Source organism: Pseudophryne corroboree, chromosome 1, assembly GCF_028390025.1.
Source record: "Pseudophryne corroboree isolate aPseCor3 chromosome 1, aPseCor3.hap2, whole genome shotgun sequence".
Lineage (NCBI taxonomy): Eukaryota > Metazoa > Chordata > Amphibia > Anura > Myobatrachidae > Pseudophryne > Pseudophryne corroboree.
The window spans coordinates 28,154,481-28,177,120 of NC_086444.1; the positions used below are offsets into that span (position 1 = coordinate 28,154,481).

Sequence of the window (22,640 nt, forward strand, 5' to 3'; positions counted from 1 at the left end):
TCTAACCCAAACCTAACACTAACTGCAGCCGAACCCAAACCTAACACTAACTGCAGCCGAACCCAAACCTAACACTAACTGCAGCCTAATCCAAACCTAACCCTAACTGTAGCCGAACCCAAACCTAACACTAACTACAGTCTAACCCAAACCTAACACTAACTGCAGCCTAACCTAAACCTAACACTAACTGCAGCCGAACCTAAACCTAACACTAACTGCAGCCTAACCCAAACCTAACACTAACTGCAGCCTAACCCAAACCTAACACTAACTGCAGCCGAACCCAAACCTAACACTAACTACAGTCTAACCCAAACCTAACACTAACTGCAGCCGAACCCAAACCTAACACTAACTGCAGCCTAACCCAAACCTAACACTAACTGCAGCCTAACCTAAACCTAACACTAACTGCAGCTGAACCCAAACCTAACACTAACTGCAGCCTAACCCAAACCTAACCCTAACTGCAGCCTAACCCAAACCTAACACTAACTGCAGCCTAACCCAAACCTAACACTAACTGCAGCCGAACCCAAACCTAACACTAACTGCAGTTGAACTCAAACCTAACACTAACTGCAGCCTAACCCAAACCTAACACTAACTGCAGCCGAACCCAAACCTAACACTAACTGCAGCCGAACTCAAACCTAACACTAACTGCAGCCGAACCCAAACCCAACTCTAACCCTAACTGCAGACTAACTCAAACCTGACTCTAACGCTAACTGCTGCCTAACCCTAACCATAACCTTTACTCTAACTGTTGCCTAAACCTAAACCTTACCGCAACACTATAATTGTAAAAAAAAATCTTTCAACATTCTGTTTGTCGACATTCAGCCAACATGATGAAAGTATACATTTCTGCAAATGTTGTATTTCACAAATAACTTTATACTGACATAGCTTTTCTTTTCTTTTTCCCCCCCAAATGAATAATAATATAAAAATCAATCCGTAAAGTACATTTTAGTGCAAGAAGGCAATCACTTACATTATTTGCAGAAACTGGTAAATGAACTTGGTATCTCAATATTATTTTTTTGACTGTCTGTGCTGCCAGTGCTATTTTTTCCTCCCATGGCAATCATGTTTTTCCTATTCTATCCTTACAGAAATCGATGCACAGATATCAGTCAAAGTGGTGTACAGACCTATGCTGTGTCATCTTTAATACACTGCATCCTGCTTGACTTATTCGCAGAAACATGGTCTGACTGCAACTCTGTTTTATTGATCACAGCTTTGTTCAAAGTTTTATCTTCACAGCTGGGCTGCATTATGGAAAGGAAATTGAGGGTTCTTTAACACTCACGGACAATGCCCTTCCTGGGCCAATAAGTGCACCCGACTGGGGACACAACAGTATTCTGTATTCTTAATAGAGCCTGCCAAAGTTTAAAAGTAGATATGAGGAAAAACTTCTGCAAAACTTTGCTCAAACAGCTGTTATTCAGAGGTGCAGAATTCTGGCCAAAAAATCTTCAAGTTCCTCTTTCACTTTGCAGTTCCATGGAATTCTTTGCCGCATTGTATTACTAATCAGTAAATAGAGTTGGGAAAATGATGGGCACTTAATTTTGTTTTGTCGTGAGGTTGGTGCAGGACTGGGAATATATACAGTCAGGTTTTGCTTATGAAGTGCGCTAACATTGGTGGTGAAATGCGTCGTGAGGCAAGTATTTAATAGCACAGTTTTGAGAGTTTTGCTCATCCTTATTTAGGAGGTCTGTATAAATATCAAGATAAATTGCGGATTATACATATTACTTCGGGGGTGAGTGTACTGTATTTCTGAGGCTGCAGATATAATCTTGGTCACTTATGTATTGTCATATGTAAATGTGTCTAAATATATTTTTTCATTATATAACAATACGCTGTACGGTTTTGCTGAAAATTGATAACACCTGAATTTCAAGTTGTGAATCAAATCCTGACTCAGATCTGACGGCAAGTTTAGATCTTGGATCTCAAAAACGGACCTTGCATGTTTGTGGTTGTATATAAGTCCCTCACTCGTGATTTCAGATGCCAAAACTGGGTTAAATGGACTGTAAATGAATGTTATTAATGATAATAATAATAATAATATAGGAACTATATAGGAAAAATAAGCTACATGATTTAGCTGTATTTAATTATTTTTTTAGAAATAAAGATCCAAAACCAAACACGCTAATGATTTATAACCAAATCTAAAACGCGCAGGTCTACGCACATCTTTAATAACAATTAGAGATTAGAGATGTGTGGCGGACACTTTTTGGGTTTTGTGTTTTGGTTTTGAATCTGGATCTCTGTTCGTGTTTTGGATCTGAATTGGTTTTTCCAAAACCACCCTTTTCGGGTTTTGGTTTTGTATCTGGATTTTTTTGAAAAAAATAAAAATAAAACGGCTAAAATCACAGAATTTGGGGGTATTTTTGATCCTACGGTATTATTAACCTCAATAACATTAATTTCCAGTCTATTTTGAACACCTCACAATATTGTTTTTAGGCCAAACGGTTGCACCGAGGTAGCTGGATGACTAAGCTAAGTGACACAAGTGTGCGGCACAAACACCTGGCCCATCTAGGAGTGGCACTGCAGTGGCAGACAGGATGGCAGTTTTAAAAACTAGGCCCCAAAGAGCAGGAGCTGTTCTTGGTGCGGGAAAACAGTGCAAGCAGTGCAAGCAGTGCCTGCGCCCGGGGCGCTGCAGCCTGGGGGCGTGGCCGCAGTTACCCCGCAAGCACCGCCACCTACCTGCACCCCGCTTCCCGGCTGCAGCAGACGCCATGGGCTATGTGGGCATCCGCTGCAGCCGGCTCCAGTGACAGACACTAGAGGTCATTATTGACCTCTAGTGTCTGTGTGGCGCTGCTATGGGAGAGACGTCATGACGTCTCTCCCATAGAAAGGAGCCGCGGGAGTCCATACGGAGCAGCAGCAATTGGGAAGCAGGAGCGTGGCAGTGGTAAGTATTGTTTTTTTATTTTTGTGTGTGTTTGTAAACAACTACTAAGGGGCATAGCTACAGGGGGCACAACTACTGGGGGCACAGCAACATGGGGCACAACTACTGGGGGCACAGCAACAGGGAGCACAGCTACAGAGGGTACAACTACTGGAGCAAATCTACTAGGGGCATAGCTATAGGGGGCACAACTACTTGGGCAAATCTACTGGGGGCATAGCTACAGGGGGCACAGCTACTGGGGGCACAGCTACAGGGTGCAAATCTACTGGGGCAAATCAACTGCGGGGCACAACTACTTGGGACAAATCTGGGGGCACAGCTACTGGGGGCATAACTGTGGCCACGCCCCTCCCCTATGAATCAACGCCCCTATTTTTGACGCGCACTAACTATTTTGCCGCGGGGGGGGGGGGCAACGCCGCCAGTGGAAACTTTTGCACTGGGCGCCACAAGGTGTAGAACCGGCCCTGCCAAAGAGCACATAATGCAAAGAAAAAAGACGTGCAGGATGGAACTGTCCTTGGGACCTCAGGAGATGCACATTTTATCAAGCCGGTCATTCCAGCGATAGGGTCTGCTACATGACTGTGGCTGAAATGATTGCTTTGTTTGGTCCCCCACCAGAAAAGAAGCCATTAATCTCTCCTTGCACAAACTGGCTGTACAGAGGCAATATGTCAACTCATCGTCCAATTCCTCACCCCTTTCAGTGTTTACATCCTCATCCTCACAGAGGGGTATATTTACTAAGCTCCCGATTTTGACCGATTTGGTGTTTTTTCTTCAAAATGTCATCTCGGGAATTTACTAAACTCAAATCTCGGGAGTGATGAGGGCATTTGTATTTTTTGGCTGGCCCAAGTTCAGAAATACGCATGAATACACCATTGGTCAAACACGGCTGTTTAGGTATAGAACTCGGTCATTTACTATTCATTCGTATTTGTAATTTCCACCGTGAAAGTGCATTTGCGGTCGTAAAAATATACAATTCGTAAAAAAACACGAAAAAAAATTAGACCTGCTTTTGAGAAGCGTGTTTACATGTGTTCCGACTTCATCATTAATCACACCTGCATTTTTGGCCCTTTAAAAGGTGGGCCAGCACATTTGCCAAATCAATCACTCTGAAATGGCTGCTGCCGTGTGTAGCAGTGAATTTGGTTTTGCTGTGGGATTCCTGAGACTGCTCCATGAGGCTACAAGAAACCAGGGCCAGGAAACTGAACATGGTCAGCAGGTTGTACAGGTGCCGCGGAGGCTGCGCAGGCCTCGTTTTTTTAGGGGGCGTTTAAACTTAAACGCATTGGCCGATGACCAGGTCATACAGATGTTCCTCCGGCTAAATAGGAACAACATTTTCCGTATGTATGACCTAGTCAAACTGGACCTAGACCCTGAGACAACACGCTCTCGCTCTGCCTCAGGCCTGCACAAACTCCTGGCTGTGTTGCACTTTATGGCTACTGGCAGCTTTCAGGCTGTGACAGGCGATGTAATAGGAATCTCACAGCCCAACTTTTCAAAATATTTAAATCAGGTGAGGCAAACCGTACATACTCCTCTATGCCCCATTTTTGTATTGTGTAATGTGAATTTATACAGTATATTTGAACAAAGTGCTTAAGACACTCACCTTATATTTTTGAATGTACACTCAGGTTTTGGATGCATTGGAACCCCACATAGATGCCTCTATCTGCTTCCCTACCCAGGAGTCTCATTGGCATGCAGTCAGGGTAGCTTTCTATGAGCTTGCCGGCATGCCAAATGTGCTGGGTGCCATAGATTGCACACACGTTGAGCTGAGACCACCTAGGGGCAGGCAATATATTTATATAAATAGACATCTTGGCCAATCCACTAATGTCCAGGTGGTTTGTGATGCAAATCTCAAAATTATGAGAGTTGTTGCGGGTTACCCTGGTGGCTGCCATGACTCCTTCATCCTCAGTCAGTCATCCCTCTTTGATAAATTTGAGGCTGGAGAAATGCCGGATGGCTGGCTGCTGGGTATGTACCAAGTATTTTTGTTAAATTTTGTGTTTACCTCAACCGGCACATTATGTTAGCACTGTGTTTGTGCATCAATATTTTTTAATGTTGCCAATCTCTGTTTTTCGGGTGATGGGGGTTATGGCTGCTACTCTTAGCTTCTGACTCCATTGTCCGTCCCTGATTCCCCTGCTGATCACAATTACAATCATGCAAATAAGTCTACGCGGAATGTGATAGAACGATGTTTTGGTGTACTGAAATCAAGGTTTCGGTGTCTGGATAAGTCTGCCGGGCTTTTGTTGTATAGTCCCTTAAAGGTGACTAGGATTGTGTTCTGCTGCTGTTTTCTTCATAACATGTGTTTGCAGCAACATCTGCCACATGTTGATGATGATGAAGAAAACAGTCAGCAAGCAGAGGAGTTAGAAACATCTGACGACACTGTGAGTACAGATATAGGGAGGCAGATAAGGCAAGACCTGATTTTTGCACATTTTAGCGGTAAGTAAATTTGCCTGTGTGCTTTGTATATGAACAATTAAGGAACACCAATGTATTTTCTGTAGTAATGTGGCTCTTGCTCCCTCTCGAGTTAGTCAGCCGAGTGTTGTTAATTTGCTTTATATGTGTTTATGTCTAACTGTTGGGTATCAGTTACTTAGCTATTTGTATATAGATTTTTGTTAGTAATTATGTGTTTTGAATGTAAAAAGTTTGTTTTTCCAATTCTAAGGTAATGTTTGCCACAATACTACATAATAAATTAGTATGCCCTAACAACCGTTATTTTTTTTAGCCTATTGCTTGTGTTTGTTTTGTGTATACTTTCTTCTGAAGTTGTGTTTAAATTATGTAACCTCATTACCACAACATAATGGACATTGAGTAATGTGTGGCAATTAGCCAAACATACATTGCCTAACAACAACCTTACAAAATTGATTGAACATAATTATGCCTGTGATGTTGTAAACCTTCATGTTAGTAATGATGCTAGAATAGTCCCAACACATGTGAGTGATAACTCAATGAATTATCCTGTTACATTGACAGTTATTTTCACATAACACATTGCACATCAATCATTTGTCACATTTATTACTGTACAATATGTGTTTTCTTTTCAAATAAGTGCTATTTTGTATGCCTAGGTTTGTAAAAAATGTGTCTCCAGCTGCAGGGTTGGTTATTTCTTAGGCTGTTCTTTGGTGGCTGACGTGGGTTTGGTTTGGACAGTGGAGCGGGTTCGGCTTGATCTTCGAACAAGTGATGAAATTGGGGTCTGGGTAGGTGTGTTGGTCCCTGAGCTGGAACCTTGTTGGTGTTGTGCCAACAAATTAATATTTTGACTGAGGTTAGCCAGGGTTGCGGTAAGTTGTGTTGTGGCTGTTGTGTTGTTGTCTATGATGAGGGACATGGTTTCTGATATAATTTGATTTTTTTGAATTAACTGAATGAGGGCTTGTTGATGGCGGTGTTGCTCATCCATTATGCGCTGAAAGGTAACAATAATTTGGCTGTTATCTGCTCTGATCTGCTCCAGACTGTTTGCGACTCTGCATAGCTGGACATTGAGCCTGCTTGTGTTTCTACACAGTCTCGGTAGATGATGGGGCAGACTGGCTAGGGTGTGTGTGCGTAGGCAATCAATATTCTGTGCCTGTTGTTGGTTCCATGTTACCCAAAATGATGGGTCATGTTGTTGCGGGGGGGTTGTTTGTCTCAATTGTGGGTGTGGTGAGATTTGGGTTGGCGGGGTACTTTCCTGAGGCGTAGTAGGTTGGTTAACGTCTATTGCTTGCAGATAGAGGGTGCATGTTTCCTGATGTTCAGATTCCTGCTCGGCTTCCGGGGGCATGATGTCTGGTTCTGTATGGGGTTTAAGGGGACAACATTTGAGGATCTTTTTTACTTATGTATATCTTATTATTTAGTTAAACTTTCTAGACTTGTTTGTCAAACATTTTTCAAATGAATATTAGGATGTTCACCAAGACTCGTATACACAATCAAAAAGGCCAATTTTGTAGGTTTGTATGAAGACAAAATTTACATCAAAACAAAAGTGGACACATGTTTGACAAAGCCCACACTTACGAAACAAACACACAGAGGTACAAAGTTTACCCCATGAAAAAAAGTGATTTGTCATCCGCCATATCGTACTTGCATTAAAATCTCAAACAGTAAATGACAATATGAATTCTATCACCATTGTAAAAGGGTGTGAATCTGCCTGAAGCACAATTTTTGCCTATTCATTTAAATATTTACAACACAATACTACTGTAAGGCGCAAGAGAACACTCTAAATTTGCGCAACTTTTATAGTGGAGATTGGGTCCTTTTTATATTGCAAGCCATGTGCTTGCTGCTGTGGATAAGTACTAGGAATATATACAGTATATATATATTTTTTTTTTTTTTGCTGATGTGTATTTTGTGTGCAAAAACAGTGTGTAAGTATGTTATTTTTAATTTGTGTTTTGTGTTTACTCACCAGACAGCTGAGGGGAATGTGGTTCCAGTGATTGAGGACTCTCCAAAATGTGTTCTGGTGGCTGAGGCAACACAGTTGAAATTGGACGTTGGGGTGGGCTTAATGCTGGTGTTGGTGCCACATCAGGATGACGTCTCTTGGTAGGCCTGCTTGTGTGGCTGCCAGACCCCTGTGAAGGACGTCTTTGTGGACTGTGATGCGATGTTGAAGTTCCTATGGATTAATGCAAACATTAGATTGTTTGGAAATTTTGTGGTGGGCACATTAAGTGGTGGCAATTTTGCCTTACCTGTATCGACAGCATCTACAGCTCTTGACAGTGTTGCTTGTATTCTGGAAGTGGTGGCTTGCTTTCGTACTGTAAAAATGATAAGTTGGTGTTTATGACCTTTAATTACAGTGTGTACTTTTGTAAGCAGCAACATTTAGTGATGTGGCCATATGATTACCATTATGAGTACACTTTCTACCAATAAATTATTTAAAAATGGGTTGCTTCATTGTTTGTGAAAAAGGCTAATGAGGTTCCATTTCCAAAGACAAAAACATAGTCCAAGGAGTTTAATTTTCCATGGCCAACAGCTGAATATACACCCATGTATTACCATATATTTTTGAGTATTACATTAATCTGAAAATATGTCATTTAAATTTTTAATACCAAAAAATTGCAAAGTGAATATAAACTAAACATACAATAATTAGCCATCTGCACTAACATATTGCCCACAAAGACAAGTAAAATACAACATACATTAAACAAATTTAAAAAAAACACCAAAAATTACATTCTAAACAACACGTGACTCACACGTAACTAATGACCCTTTACAAATAAAGCCATCTATGCAAGAATTTACAACTTACAAAATGGACCAAGCAAAAAAATACTATACACAAAACCACAACTACCTAACACCTCACTAATAGAGATGAGCGCCGGAAATTTTTCGGGTTTTGTGTTTTGGTTTTGGGTTCGGTTCCGCGGCCGTGTTTTGGGTTCGACCGCGTTTTGGCAAAACCTCACCGAATTTTTTTTGTCGGATTCGGGTGTGTTTTGGATTCGGGTGTTTTTTTCAAAAAACCCTAAAAAACAGCTTAAATCATAGAATTTGGGGGTCATTTTGATCCCAAAGTATTATTAACATCAAAAACCATAATTTCCACTCATTTTCAGTCTATTCTGAATACCTCACACCTCACAATATTATTTTTAGTCCTAAAATTTGCACCGAGGTCGCTGTGTGAGTAAGATAAGCGACCCTAGTGGCCGACACAAACACCGGGCCCATCTAGGAGTGGCACTGCAGTGTCACGCAGGATGTCCCTTCCAAAAAACCCTCCCCAAACAGCACATGACGCAAAGAAAAAAAGAGGCGCAATGAGGTAGCTGACTGTGTGAGTAAGAAAAGCTACCCTAGTGGCCGACACAAACACCGGGCCCATCTAGGAGTGGCACTGCAGTGTCACGCAGGATGGCCCTTCCAAAAAACCCTCCCCAAACAGCACATGACGCAAAGAAAAAAAGAGGCGCAATGAGGTAGCTGACTGTGTGAGTAAGATAAGCGACCCTAGTGGCCGACACAAACACCGGGCCCATCTAGGAGTGGCACTGCAGTGTCACGCAGGATGGCCCTTCCAAAAAACCCTCCCCAAACAGCACATGACGCAAAGAAAAAAAGAGGCGCAATGAGGTAGCTGACTGTGTGAGTAAGATAAGCGACCCTAGTGGCCGACACAAACACCGGGCCCATCTAGGAGTGGCACTGCAGTGTCACGCAGGATGGCCCTTCCAAAAAACCCTCACCAAACAGCACATGACGCAAAGAAAAAAAGAGGCGCAATGAGGTAGCTGACTGTGTGAGTAAGATAAGCGACCCTAGTGGCCGACACAAACACCGGGCCCATCTAGGAGTGGCACTGCAGTGTCACGCAGGATGGCCCTTCCAAAAAACCCTCCCCAAACAGCACATGACGCAAAGAAAAAAAGAGGCGCAATGAGGTAGCTGACTGTGTGAGTAAGATAAGCGACCCTAGTGGCCGACACAAACACCGGGCCCATCTAGGAGTGGCACTGCAGTGTCACGCAGGATGTCCCTTCCAAAAAACCCTCCCCAAACAGCACATGACGCAAAGAAAAAAAGAGGCGCAATGAGGTAGCTGACTGTGTGAGTAAGATAAGCGACCCTAGTGGCCGACACAAACACCGGGCCCATCTAGGAGTGGCACTGCAGTGTCACGCAGGATGGCCCTTCCAAAAAACCCTCCCCAAACAGCACATGACGCAAAGAAAAAAAGAGGCGCAATGAGGTAGCTGACTGTGTGAGTAAGATAAGCGACCCTAGTGGCCGACACAAACACCGGGCCCATCTAGGAGTGGCACTGCAGTGTCACGCAGGATGGCCCTTCCAAAAAACCCTCCCCAAACAGCACATGACGCAAAGAAAAAAAGAGGCGCAATGAGGTAGCTGACTGTGTGAGTAAGATAAGCGACCCTAGTGGCCGACACAAACACCGGGCCCATCTAGGAGTGGCACTGCAGTGTCACGCAGGATGGCCCTTCCAAAAAACCCTCCCCAAACAGCACATGACGCAAAGAAAAAAAGAGGCGCAATGAGGTAGCTGACTGTGTGAGTAAGATAAGCGAGCCTAGTGGCCGACACAAACACCGGGCCCATCTAGGAGTGGCACTGCAGTGTCACGCAGGATGGCCCTTCCAAAAAACCCTCCCCAAACAGCACATGACGCAAAGAAAAATAAAAGAAAAAAGAGGTGCAAGATGGAATTGTCCTTGGGCCCTCCCACCCACCCTTATGTTGTATAAACAGGACATGCACACTTTATCCAACCCATCATTTCAGTGACAGGGTCTGCCACACGACTGTGACTGATATGACGGGTTGGTTTGGACCCCCCCCAAAAAAGAAGCAATAAATCTCTCCTTGCACAAACTGGCTCTACAGAGGCAAGATGTCCACCTCATCATCATCCTCCGATATATCACCGTGTACATCCCCCTCCTCACAGATTATCAATTCGTCCCCACTGGAATCCACCATCTCAGCTCCCTGTGTACTTTGTGGAGGCAATTGCTGCTGGTCAATGTCTCCGCGGAGGAATTGATTATAATTCATTTTAATGAACATCATCTTCTCCACATTTTCTGGATGTAACCTCGTACGCCGATTGCTGACAAGGTGAGCGGCGGCACTAAACACTCTTTCGGAGTACACACTTGTGGGAGGGCAACTTAGGTAGAATAAAGCCAGTTTGTGCAAGGGCCTCCAAATTGCCTCTTTTTCCTGCCAGTATAAGTACGGACTGTGTGACGTGCCTACTTGGATGCGGTCACTCATATAATCCTCCACCATTCTTTCAATGGTGAGAGAATCATATGCAGTGACAGTAGACGACATGTCCGTAATCGTTGTCAGGTCCTTCAGTCCGGACCAGATGTCAGCATCAGCAGTCGCTCCAGACTGCCCTGCATCACCGCCAGCGGGTGGGCTCGGAATTCTGAGCCTTTTCCTCGCACCCCCAGTTGCGGGAGAATGTGAAGGAGGAGATGTTGTTGACAGGTCGCGTTCCGCTTGACTTGACAATTTTCTCACCAGCAGGTCTTTCAACCCCAGCAGACTTGTGTCTGCCGGAAAGAGAGATCCAAGGTAGGCTTTAAATCTAGGATCGAGCACGGTGGCCAAAATGTAGTGCTCTGATTTCAACAGATTGACCACCCGTGAATCCTTGTTAAGCGAATTAAGGGCTCCATCCACAAGTCCCACATGCCTAGCGGAATCGCTCCGTGTTAGCTCCTCCTTCAATGTCTCCAGCTTCTTCTGCAAAAGCCTGATGAGGGGAATGACCTGACTCAGGCTGGCAGTGTCTGAACTGACTTCACGTGTGGCAATTTCAAAGGGTTGCAGAACCTTGCACAACGTTGAAATCATTCTCCACTGCGCTTGAGACAGGTGCATTCCACCTCCTATATCGTGCTCAATTGTATAGGCTTGAATGGCCTTTTGCTGCTCCTCTAACCTCTGAAGCATATAGAGGGTTGAATTCCACCTCGTTACCACTTCTTGCTTCAGATGATGGCAGGGCAGGTTCAGTAGTTTTTGGTGGTGCTCCAGTCTTCTGTACGTGGTGCCTGTACGCCGAAAGTGTCCCGCAATTCTTCTGGCCACCGACGGCATCTCTTGCACGCCCCTGTCGTTTTTTAAAAAATTCTGCACCACCAAATTCAAGGTATGTGCAAAACATGGGACGTGCTGGAATTTGCCCATATTTAATGCACGCACAATATTGCTGGCGTTGTCCGATGCCACAAATCCACAGGAGAGTCCAATTGGGGTAAGCCATTCCGCGATGATCTTCCTCAGTTGCCGTAAGAGGTTTTCAGCTGTGTGCGTATTCTGGAAAGCGGTGATACAAAGCGTAGCCTGCCTAGGAAAGAGTTGGCGTTTGCGAGATGCTGCTACTGGTGACAAAGGGAACACACGGCTTGACAAATGTTGTCCGCATTTCTGGTGAAATACTTCCACACCGAAGAGCTGATTTTTTTGGTATTTTCACCAGGCATGTCAACGGCCATATTCCTCCCACGGACAACAGGTGTCTCCCCGGGTGCCTGACTTAAACAAACCACCTCACCATCAGAATCCTCCTGGTCAATTTCCTCCCCAGCGCCAGCAACACCCATATCCTCCTCATCCTGGTGTACTTCAACACTGACATCTTCAATCTGACTATCAGGAACTGGACTGCGGGTGCTCATTCCAGCACTTGCAGGGGGCGTGCAAATGGTGGAAGGCGCATGCTCTTCACGTCCAGTGTTGGGAAGGTCAGGCATCGCAACCGACACAATTGGACTCTCCTTGTGGATTTGGGATTTCGAAGAACGCACAGTTCTTTGCGGTGCTACTGCTTTTGCCAGCTTGAGTCTTTTCATTTTTCTAGCGAGAGGCTGAGAGCCTACATCCTCATGTGAAGCTGAACCACTAGCCATGAACATAGGCCAGGGCCTCAGCCGTTCCTTGCCACTCCGTGTGGTAAATGGCATATTGGCAAGTTTACGCTTCTCCTCCGACAATTTTATTTTAGGTTTTGGAGTCCTTTTTTTACTGATATTTGGTGTTTTGGATTTGACATGCTCTGTACTATGCCATTGGGCATCGGCCTTGGCAGACGACGTTGCTGGCATTTCATCGTCTCGGCCATGACTAGTGGCAGCAGCTTCAGCACGAGGTGGAAGTGGATCTTGATCTTTCCCTAATTTTGGAACCTCAACATTTTTGTTCTCCATATTTTAATAGGCACAACTAAAAGGCACCTCAGGTAAACAATGGAGATGGATGGATACTAGTATACAATTATGGACGGACTGCCGACACAGAGGTAGCTACAGCCGTGGACTACCGTACTGTACTGTGTCTGCTGCTAATATAGACTGGATGATAATGAGATGTAGTATGTATAAAGAAGAAAGAAAAAAAAAACCACGGGTAGGTGGTATACAATTATGGACGGACTGCCGAGTGCCGACACAGAGGTAGCTACAGCCGTGGACTACCGTACTGTACTGTGTCTGCTGCTAATATAGACTGGATGATAATGAGATGTAGTATGTATAAAGAAGAAAGAAAAAAAAACCCACGGGTAGGTGGCATACAATTATGGACGGACTGCCGAGTGCCGACACAGAGGTAGCTACAGCCGTGGACTACCGTACTGTACTGTGTCTGCTGCTAATATAGACTGGATGATAATGAGATGTAGTATGTATAAAGAAGAAAGAAAAAAAAAACCACGGGTAGGTGGTATACAATTATGGACGGACTGCCGAGTGCCGACACAGAGGTAGCTACAGCCGTGGACTACCGTACTGTACTGTGTCTGCTGCTAATATAGACTGGATGATAATGAGATGTAGTATGTATAAAGAAGAAAGAAAAAAAAAACCACGGGTAGGTGGTATACAATTATGGACGGACTGCCGAGTGCCGACACAGAGGTAGCTACAGCCGTGGACTACCGTACTGTACTGTGTCTGCTGCTAATATAGACTGGATGATAATGAGATGTAGTATGTATAAAGAAGAAAGAAAAAAAAAACCACGGGTAGGTGGTATACAATTATGGACGGACTGCCGAGTGCCGACACAGAGGTAGCTACAGCCGTGGACTACCGTACTGTACTGTGTCTGCTGCTAATATAGACTGGATGATAATGAGATGTAGTATGTATAAAGAAGAAAGAAAAAAAAAACCACGGGTAGGTGGTATACAATTATGGACGGACTGCCGAGTGCCGACACAGAGGTAGCTACAGCCGTGGACTACCGTACTGTACTGTGTCTGCTGCTAATATAGACTGGATGATAATGAGATGTAGTATGTATAAAGAAGAAAGAAAAAAAAACCACGGGTAGGTGGTATACAATTATGGACGGACTGCCGAGTGCCGACACAGAGGTAGCTACAGCCGTGGACTACCGTACTGTACTGTGTCTGCTGCTAATATAGACTGGATGATAATGAGATGTTTTATGTATAAAGAAGAAAGAAAAAAAAACCACGGGTAGGTGGTATACAATTATGGACGGACTGCCGAGTGCCGACACAGAGGTAGCTACAGCCGTGGACTACCGTACTGTACTGTGTCTGCTGCTAATATAGACTGGATGATAATGAGATGTAGTATGTATAAAGAAGAAAGAAAAAAAAACCACGGGTAGGTGGTATACAATTATGGACGGACTGCCGAGTGCCGACACAGAGGTAGCTACAGCCGTGGACTACCGTACTGTACTGTGTCTGCTGCTAATATAGACTGGATGATAATGAGATGTAGTATGTATAAAGAAGAAAGAAAAAAAAAACCACGGGTAGGTGGTATACAATTATGGACGGACTGCCGAGTGCCGACACAGAGGTAGCTACAGCCGTGGACTACCGTACTGTACTGTGTCTGCTGCTAATATAGACTGGATGATAATGAGATGTAGTATGTATAAAGAAGAAAGAAAAAAAAACCACGGGTAGGTGGTATACAATTATGGACGGACTGCCGAGTGCCGACACAGAGGTAGCTACAGCCGTGGACTACCGTACTGTACTGTGTCTGCTGCTAATATAGACTGGATGATAATGAGATGTAGTATGTATAAAGAAGAAAGAAAAAAAAAACCACGGGTAGGTGGTATACAATTATGGACGGACTGCCGAGTGCCGACACAGAGGTAGCTACAGCCGTGGACTACCGTACTGTACTGTGTCTGCTGCTAATATAGACTGGATGATAATGAGATGTAGTATGTATAAAGAAGAAAGAAAAAAAAAACCACGGGTAGGTGGTATACAATTATGGATGGACTGCCGAGTGCCGACACAGAGGTAGCTACAGCCGTGAACTACCGTACTGTGTCTGCTGCGACTGGATGATAAATAATGATATAAAAAATATATATATATCTCTACTGCAGCCGGACAGGTATATATTATATAATGACGGACCTGCTGGACACTGTCTGTCAGCAGAATGAGTTTTTTATTTTATAGAATAAAAAAACACCACACAAGTCACACGACGTGTGTTTAACTTTTACAGGCAGACAGTCAATCACAATACAATATAGTATACTATACTGGTGGTCAGGTCACTGGTCAGTCACACTGGCAGTGGCACTCCTGCAGAAAAAAAGTGTGCACTGTTTAATTTTAATATGTACTCCTGGCTCCTGCTATAACCTAACTGCTCCCCAGTCTCCCCCACAATTAAGCTGTGTGAGCACAGTCAGATATTATACATAGATGATGCAGCACACTGGGCTGAGCACAGATATGGTATGTGACTGAGTCACTGTGTATCGTTTTTTCAGGCAGAGAACGGATTATATTAAATAATATAAAACTGCACTGGTGGTCACTGGTCAGTCACTAGTATAACTAACTAATACTATCAGCAAAATTCTGCACTCTCTGTCTGAGTACTCCTCCTAAGCTCCAGTAAATGAAGTGTCACTGTCTCACTCTGTCACTAGTATAACTAACTAATACTATCAGCAAAATTCTGCACTCTCTGTCTGAGTACTCCTCCTAAGCTCCAGTAAATGAAGTGTCACTGTCTCACTCTCACTCTCCTATCTATTTCTTCTCTAAACGGAGAGGACGCCAGCCACGTCCTCTCACTATCAATCTCAATGCACGTGTAAAATGGCGGCGACGCGCGGCTCCTTATATAGAATCCGAGTCTCGCGATAGAATCCGAGCCTCGCGAGAATCCGACAGCGTCATGATGACGTTCGGGCGCGCTCGGGTTAACTGAGCAAGGCGGGAAGATCCGAGTCGCTCGGATCCGTGTAAAAAATCATGAAGTTCGGGCGGGTTCGGATTCCGAGGAACCGAACCCGCTCATCTCTACTCACTATACAAACACAAAATCATTAAAAAACAAACACAAATAGCTAATCAATTTATAACATAAAAATATATTAACAATACAATAACATTTAAAAAATAATAATTAGGCACAAACACATATGCAAATATAACAAATTTGAAAAAAACCTCTCACCATCATGACTAGGACGATCCGAATCCCGCACATTAGTCGCACCAACAACTTCATGCGGAATAAGGGTCCGCACAGGTTCCTCCCACTCCCGATAAGACGTTATAAAGGGATGGCCACCCCCTGTTTGCCTGGCTGACTTAGCCACCTTTGCCTTGACACGGCGCTTGATGTCGTAGAATCTCTTTCGACACGTCTCCTCGGCCCTCTTTACCACACCCTCTCTGTTTACTGCCGCTACTACCTTCCCCCACAGAACAGTTTTCCTGCGCAAAGGTACCTTGGCCGCATCACGCCCAAACAACTGGCGATGATGTAGCATCAACTCATGCACCAAAGCCATATTTTCTGCATAGCTAAATTTAACATTTCTGCCCGTCTTGGTAGTGGTGCGTGGCTGCGGAGCAACACCACCATCACTGTCACTGTCACTATCACTCGAGGCCACAGCAGCAACCTCACCCTCCTCCACCTCACTAACCTCCTCCCCCTCACTCACCTCCTCCACCTCACTCACCTCCTCCACCTCACCTCCTCCCTCTCACTCACCTCCTCCCTCTCACTCACCTCTGACTGGGACATAATAATGACAAACAACAAATAACACTAATAAAAAAAAGCACAAAACACACTCCTCCACTACCACTACACACAACACACCAACCACACACATACACATTCACAAACAAACAATGACAATAGACTGTAACTAAAATGCACAAACACTAAAAATGACACAAACTTTAAAGAGACTACACAACAATTATCACAAGACTACTTACACACACAATACAGCACTCAACAATCGCAAGAAAACTCCAAAACCGACCAACAAATCACCAACTCCAAAACACCAACTTCCTCTCACCTCTCCACTAGCTAAACCCACGAGGTGCGGCTGGTTGGGGGCGTTTTTTATACTAATGAGCACAGACACTCCTCCATGACAAACACAACCAATCACGGATGAGTGAAGAAAACAAAAGTTAGAAAATAACACGGCCGGGAAGGGACAAAAACACTGCCGTGAAAAATTAATTTACGAACCCGTAAAAATCCACCAAAATACGACAGCAAATACAAGATTCGGCCGCATTCACATTAAAAAATATATGAATGACATTGACATAGAAAAAAATACGAAAACACAAAATACGAAAGCTTAGTAAATGAGTCGTAAAAAAACAAAAAAGTTGCAAATTAACACTACCGATGTCAGTCGTGTTTAAACTTCAACCAAATTCTGAACATTACGAATCTTAGTATATATACCCCAGAGTATTAATTCGTCCCCACTGGAATCCACAATCACAGGTATTTTCTGGAAGCAATTGCTGGTAAAGGTCTTCCTGGAGGAATTTTTCATTAATTTTGATGAACATCATCTTCTCCACATTTTGTGGAAATTACCTCCTATGCCGAATGCTGACTAGGTTATTGGCTGCACTAAACACTCTTTCGGAGTACACACTGGAGGGGGGGGGGGGGGCAACTTAAGTAAAATAAAGCCAGTTTGTGCAAGGACCTCCAAATTGCCTCTTTTTCCTGCCAGTATACATACGGACTGTCTGACATGCCTACTTGTATGCTGTCACCAATATAGACCTCCACCATTCTTTCAATGGTGACAGCATCATATACAGTGACAGTAGACATGTCAGTAATTGTTGGCAGCTCCTTCAGTCTGGACCAGATATCAACACTTGCTCCTGACTGCCCTGCATCACCGCCAGCGGGTGGGCTAGGAAATTTTATACTTTTCCTCACAGCCCCAATTGCGGGAGAAAATGAAGGAGGAGCTGTTGACTAGTCACGTTCCGCTTGAGTTGACAATTTTCTCACCAGCAGGTCATTGCACTTCTGCAGACTTGTGTCCGCCGGAAAGAAAGATACAATGTAGGCTTTAAACCTAGGATCGAGCATGGTGGCCAAAATGTAGTGCTCTGATTTCAACAGATTGACCACCCTTGAATCCTGACAAAGCGAATGAAGGGATCCATCCACAAGTCCCACATACTTAGCGGAATCGCTCCGTATTAGCTCCTCCTTCATTTTCTCCAGCTGCTTCTGCAAAAACCTGATGAGGGAAATAACCTGACTCAAGCTGGCAGTGTCTGAAGTGATTTCATGTGTGGCAAGTTTGAAGGGTTGGAGGCAACTGACAGCATGCCCTTGTCATTTTTAAAAAAAAAATCTGCACCACCAAATGAATTGTTTGTGCAAAACATGTGACATGCTGGAATTTGCCAAGATGTAATGCGCGCACAATATTGGTGGCGTTGTCAGGTGTCACAAATCCCCAGGAGAGTCTAAGGGGCCGATTCAGACCAGATCACTAGGCTGCGTTTTCTCACAGCCTGTGATCAGATCTGAACTGCGCATGCGTATGCTCCGCAAAGGCGCAGGCATGACGTACTGCAGCAACAGGGATCGCCGGTCAGTGACGGGATGGTGTGAAAATTCTGAACGCACTGGCAATTGCAAGGAGATTGACAGGAAGAGGTCATTTGTGGGTGGGAACTGACCATTTTCAAGGAGTGTCCGGGAAAGCGCCGGAGGAACCCGGCGTTTGGAGGGAGGGTTTCTGACATCAGCTCCAGCCCCAATCATCGCAGCGGCATACTTATGTTTGTGCAGCTCTGCAGCAAAAGCGATCGTACACCTGCACACACACCATATCCTCCCCCTGTAGGCGGAAACTACCTGATTGCAGGGATGCAAAAAATGCACCCTAGCGATTAGGTCTGAATTACCCCTAAGTGGGGTAAGCCATTGTGCGAAGATTACCCTCAGCTTCTGTAAGAGGTTGTCAGCTGTGTGCCTCTTACGGAAACTGTGATACACAGCGTAGTCTGCCTAGGAATGAGTTGGCGTTTGTGAGATGCTGCTACTGATGCCGCTGCTAAGTCTGCCCTGCTCCACTTGTCCACATGTCCGTGGTTAAGTGGACACTGGGTACAACCGGATTTTTCAGGACACTAAGGACACTTTTCTTAATGTCCATGTACAGTCTGGGAATCGCTTTCCTAGTGAAGTGGAATATAGACGGGATTTGGTACCAGGGACACAGTACGTCCATCAACTGTCCAAATCCCACTGCACTAATGGCGTATACCGGATGCACGTCTAATATCAGCATAGTTGTTATGGCCTCAGTAATCCATTTTGCAACAGGGTGAGTGCTGTCATATTTCATCTTCCTCACAAAGGACTGTTGGACAGTCAATTGTAAGTTAAAGTAGTACAAGTGGTCTTCCAACTTCCTCTCTGGGATGACGATCGACTCCCAGCAGCAACTACAGCATCGGCATCAGCAGTATATGTACCACTCAAGTATCCTCCGGAGGAATCCCGGTTAGGAGAGGACTCCTCAGTCTTGACAGTGACATGGCCTGCAGGACTACTGACGTTCCTTACTGAGGAGGAAATTGACATTGAGGGAGTTGGTGGTGTGGCTTGTAGGAGCTTGGGTACAAGAGGAAGAAGGGATTTAGTTGTCAGTGGGCTGCTTATGCTATTATGCAAAGTTTCTGAACTTGACACTGACTTCTGATGAATGCGCTGCAGGTGATGTATAAGGGAGGATGTTCCTAGGTGGTTAATGTCCTTACCCCTACTTATTATGGATTGACAAAGGCAACACATGGCTTGACACCTGTTGTCCGGATTTGTGGAGAAATAATTCCACACCAAAGAGGTGGCTTTTTTGGTATTTTGCCCATGCATGACAATGGGCTTTTTCATCCCATGGCCAACAACTGTTTCCACTGGTGCCTTATTCAAACAAACCACATCAATATCAGAATCCTCATCGTCAACTTCCTCCTCAGCACCAGCTACACCAATAACCTCCTCATCCTGGTGTACTTCTACAGTGACATCCTCAATCTCAATATCACCAACTGGACTGGTGGTGCTCCTTCCAGCACTTGCAGGGTGATTGCAAATGGTGGTAGGAGCATCCTCTTTCCATACAGTCTTGGGAAGGTCAGGCCTAGACATCGCAAACCGCGGACACACTTGGACTCTACTTGGGGATTTGTGATATCTCTGAATGCACAGTTGTTTTTTCATGTGCTTTAACAAGCTTAATTTTTTAATTTTTAAAGAGGAAGGAGGGCTTCCATCTACATGAGAAGTTGAACCACCAGTCATGAACATAGGCCAAGGCTTCAGCCTTTCCTTGTCACTTTGTGTCGTGAATGGCATATTGCCAATTTTACGTTTCTCATCAGATACATTTTTTTTTGGTTATTAATTTTTGCTTCTTGGACTTTACATGCCCTCTATGACATTGGGCATCAGCCTTAGCAGACAACATTTATGGAATTGCATCAATGTCATGACTGGTGGCAGCAGCAACTTCAGCACTAGTACTGGGAACTGGAAGTGGTTTCTGATCTTTCACTATTGTTTCCTCTAACTTTTTGTTCTCCATTTTACAGGACTGCACCCCTTTATTATTACAGCACACCAAACAGTGCCCCTTTATTTTCTCCAGCACCCCTGTATTTTTACAGCATACAGGACAGGGCCAGGAACCCTGTATTCGAAGAAAACCTCTGTAATTTTACAGTATACAAGACAGGTCCAGTGTACTTTTATTTTAACAACACCACTTCTGTAATTTTACAACATACAGGTCAGGGCCAGCAGCCATATATTTGAACAACACCTCTATAATTTTACATAATACCATACAGAGCCAGTGTACTTTTATCTTAACAACAGCACCTCTGTATTTTTACAGCATACAGGACAGGGCCAGCACCCCTGTATTTGAACAACACCTCTGTAATTTTACATTATACAATACAGGGCCAGTGTACTTTTATCTTAACAACAGCACCTCTGTATTTTTACAGCATACAGGTCAGGGCCAGCACCCCTGTATTTGAACAACACAGCTGTAACTTTACATTATACAAGACAGGGCCAGTGTACTTTTATCTTAACAACAGCACCTCTGTATTTTTAAAGCATACAGGACAGGGCTAGCACCCCTGTATTTGAACAACACAGCTGTAACTTTACATTATACAAGACAGGGCCAGTGTACTTTTATCTTGTGATTCCTGAGAGGATCAGCACCCTAATTGACCAGAGACTATGCTCAAGGCTTCAAAAGACATACTGTGCAAATGGTGTCTGTCCCCCCATTCTTTTTTTACTTTGCTATTTTATTTGTGAAAAAGTGATGATCCAAGATGACAGAGCTTCCTGTCACCACTGAGAGCTCACTAGGGGACTATCTCCATAGGAATGAATGGGGCCACACTAATTGGTCAGAGCGTGGCAACTGCCGGAAAACTTGCCAATCAGTGTGTCCCCATTCATTCCTATGGCGAGCGTCTGCAATTCAGAAATTGTTGCCATACTGTATGCAAGTTTATTTGTATGGAGAATTGGCATAGTGTATTCAACATCCACCTAGAAATTGTCGCACACCACTTAAAATTTTTTTTGTGTATCATTGTGGAAATTGTTGTATATGGTATGCAGTACATCTATTTAGCAGATATGCAATGTACATAGCCCACCTGTACATAAAAAAGGAAACATAGAACTGGTCAATTTGTTGCATAACATTTGTACATCTGTGTGTGACTGGGTCTGAATCTGTGGGGGTGATTTAGACCTCATCGCTGCCGTGCATTTTTGCACAGTGGGCGATCAGCAATAGACTGCGCATGCATATGCACCGCAATGCGCACATTCATCGACAAACAACAACAGGCATTGCCAGACAGCAACAGGCTGGTTCGAAAATTGCAATCGCACAACCATTTGCATGCTGATTGAGAGGAAGAGGTCATTTGTGGGTGGTAACTGACCGTTTTCAGGGAGTGTCAGGGAAAATTCAGGCGCGCCCAAGCGTTTTCAAGGCGGGTGTGTGACGTTAGCTCCGGTCCCGATCAGCCCGTTCTCATCGCACTGTAGGAGTAAGTCCTGGGCTGCGCACACACTGCACACAGTGGAAAAACCATTCACTGGTGAGTGAGGTGTGAATGGATTTGCAGCTGTCCGCTGAGGGATTTTTTAGCAGCTCGGCGTACACATGCGATCTCACACTTGCACAGCGAATATACATTCCCCTTGGGAGGCGACTATCTGATGGCAGCACAACAAATTTTGGCTCCCAGTGATCAGATCTGAATCACCCCCTGTATACAAAGTGCTACTGGCCCTCATTCCAAGTTGTTCGCTCGCTAGCTGCTTTTAGCAGCATTGCAAACGCTAGGCCGCCGCCCTCTGGGAGTGTATCTTAGCTTAGCAGAATAGTGAACGAAAGATTAGCAGAATTGCTACTAAATAATTTCTTGCAGTTTCTGAGTAGCTCCAGACCTACTCCTAGATTGCGATCAGCTCGGTCCGTTTAGTTCCTGTTTGACGTCACAAACACGCCCTGCGTTCGGCCAGCAACTCCCCCGTTCCTCCAGACACTCCTGCGTTTTTACCTGGCACGCCTGCTTTTTTTAGCACACTCCCAGAAAACGCTCAGTTACCACCCAGAAACGCCCCTTTCCTGTCAATCACTCACCGATCAGCAGTGCTACTGAAAAGCGCCGCACGATCAACAGCAAAACTGCTAAGTTTTT

General features: G+C 44.4%; 1 protein-coding gene across 1 annotated transcript in view; it reads right to left on the bottom strand.

Moving 5' to 3' along the window:
• Positions 1–6,091: 6,091 nt before the first annotated feature.
• Positions 6,092–22,640, bottom strand: part of LOC135058161 (uncharacterized) — a 122,348-nt gene continuing 105,799 nt past the window's right edge. Inside the window, exons 2-4 of the mRNA XM_063963849.1 lie at positions 7,762–7,830; positions 7,473–7,685; positions 6,092–6,841 (exon numbers count right to left, since the gene is read on the bottom strand). Of these exons, the coding sequence (XP_063819919.1) occupies positions 6,159–6,830 (672 nt within the window). The 5' untranslated portion in view covers positions 6,831–6,841; positions 7,473–7,685; positions 7,762–7,830 and the 3' untranslated portion in view covers positions 6,092–6,158. The remainder of the gene's footprint in view (positions 6,842–7,472; positions 7,686–7,761; positions 7,831–22,640) is intronic.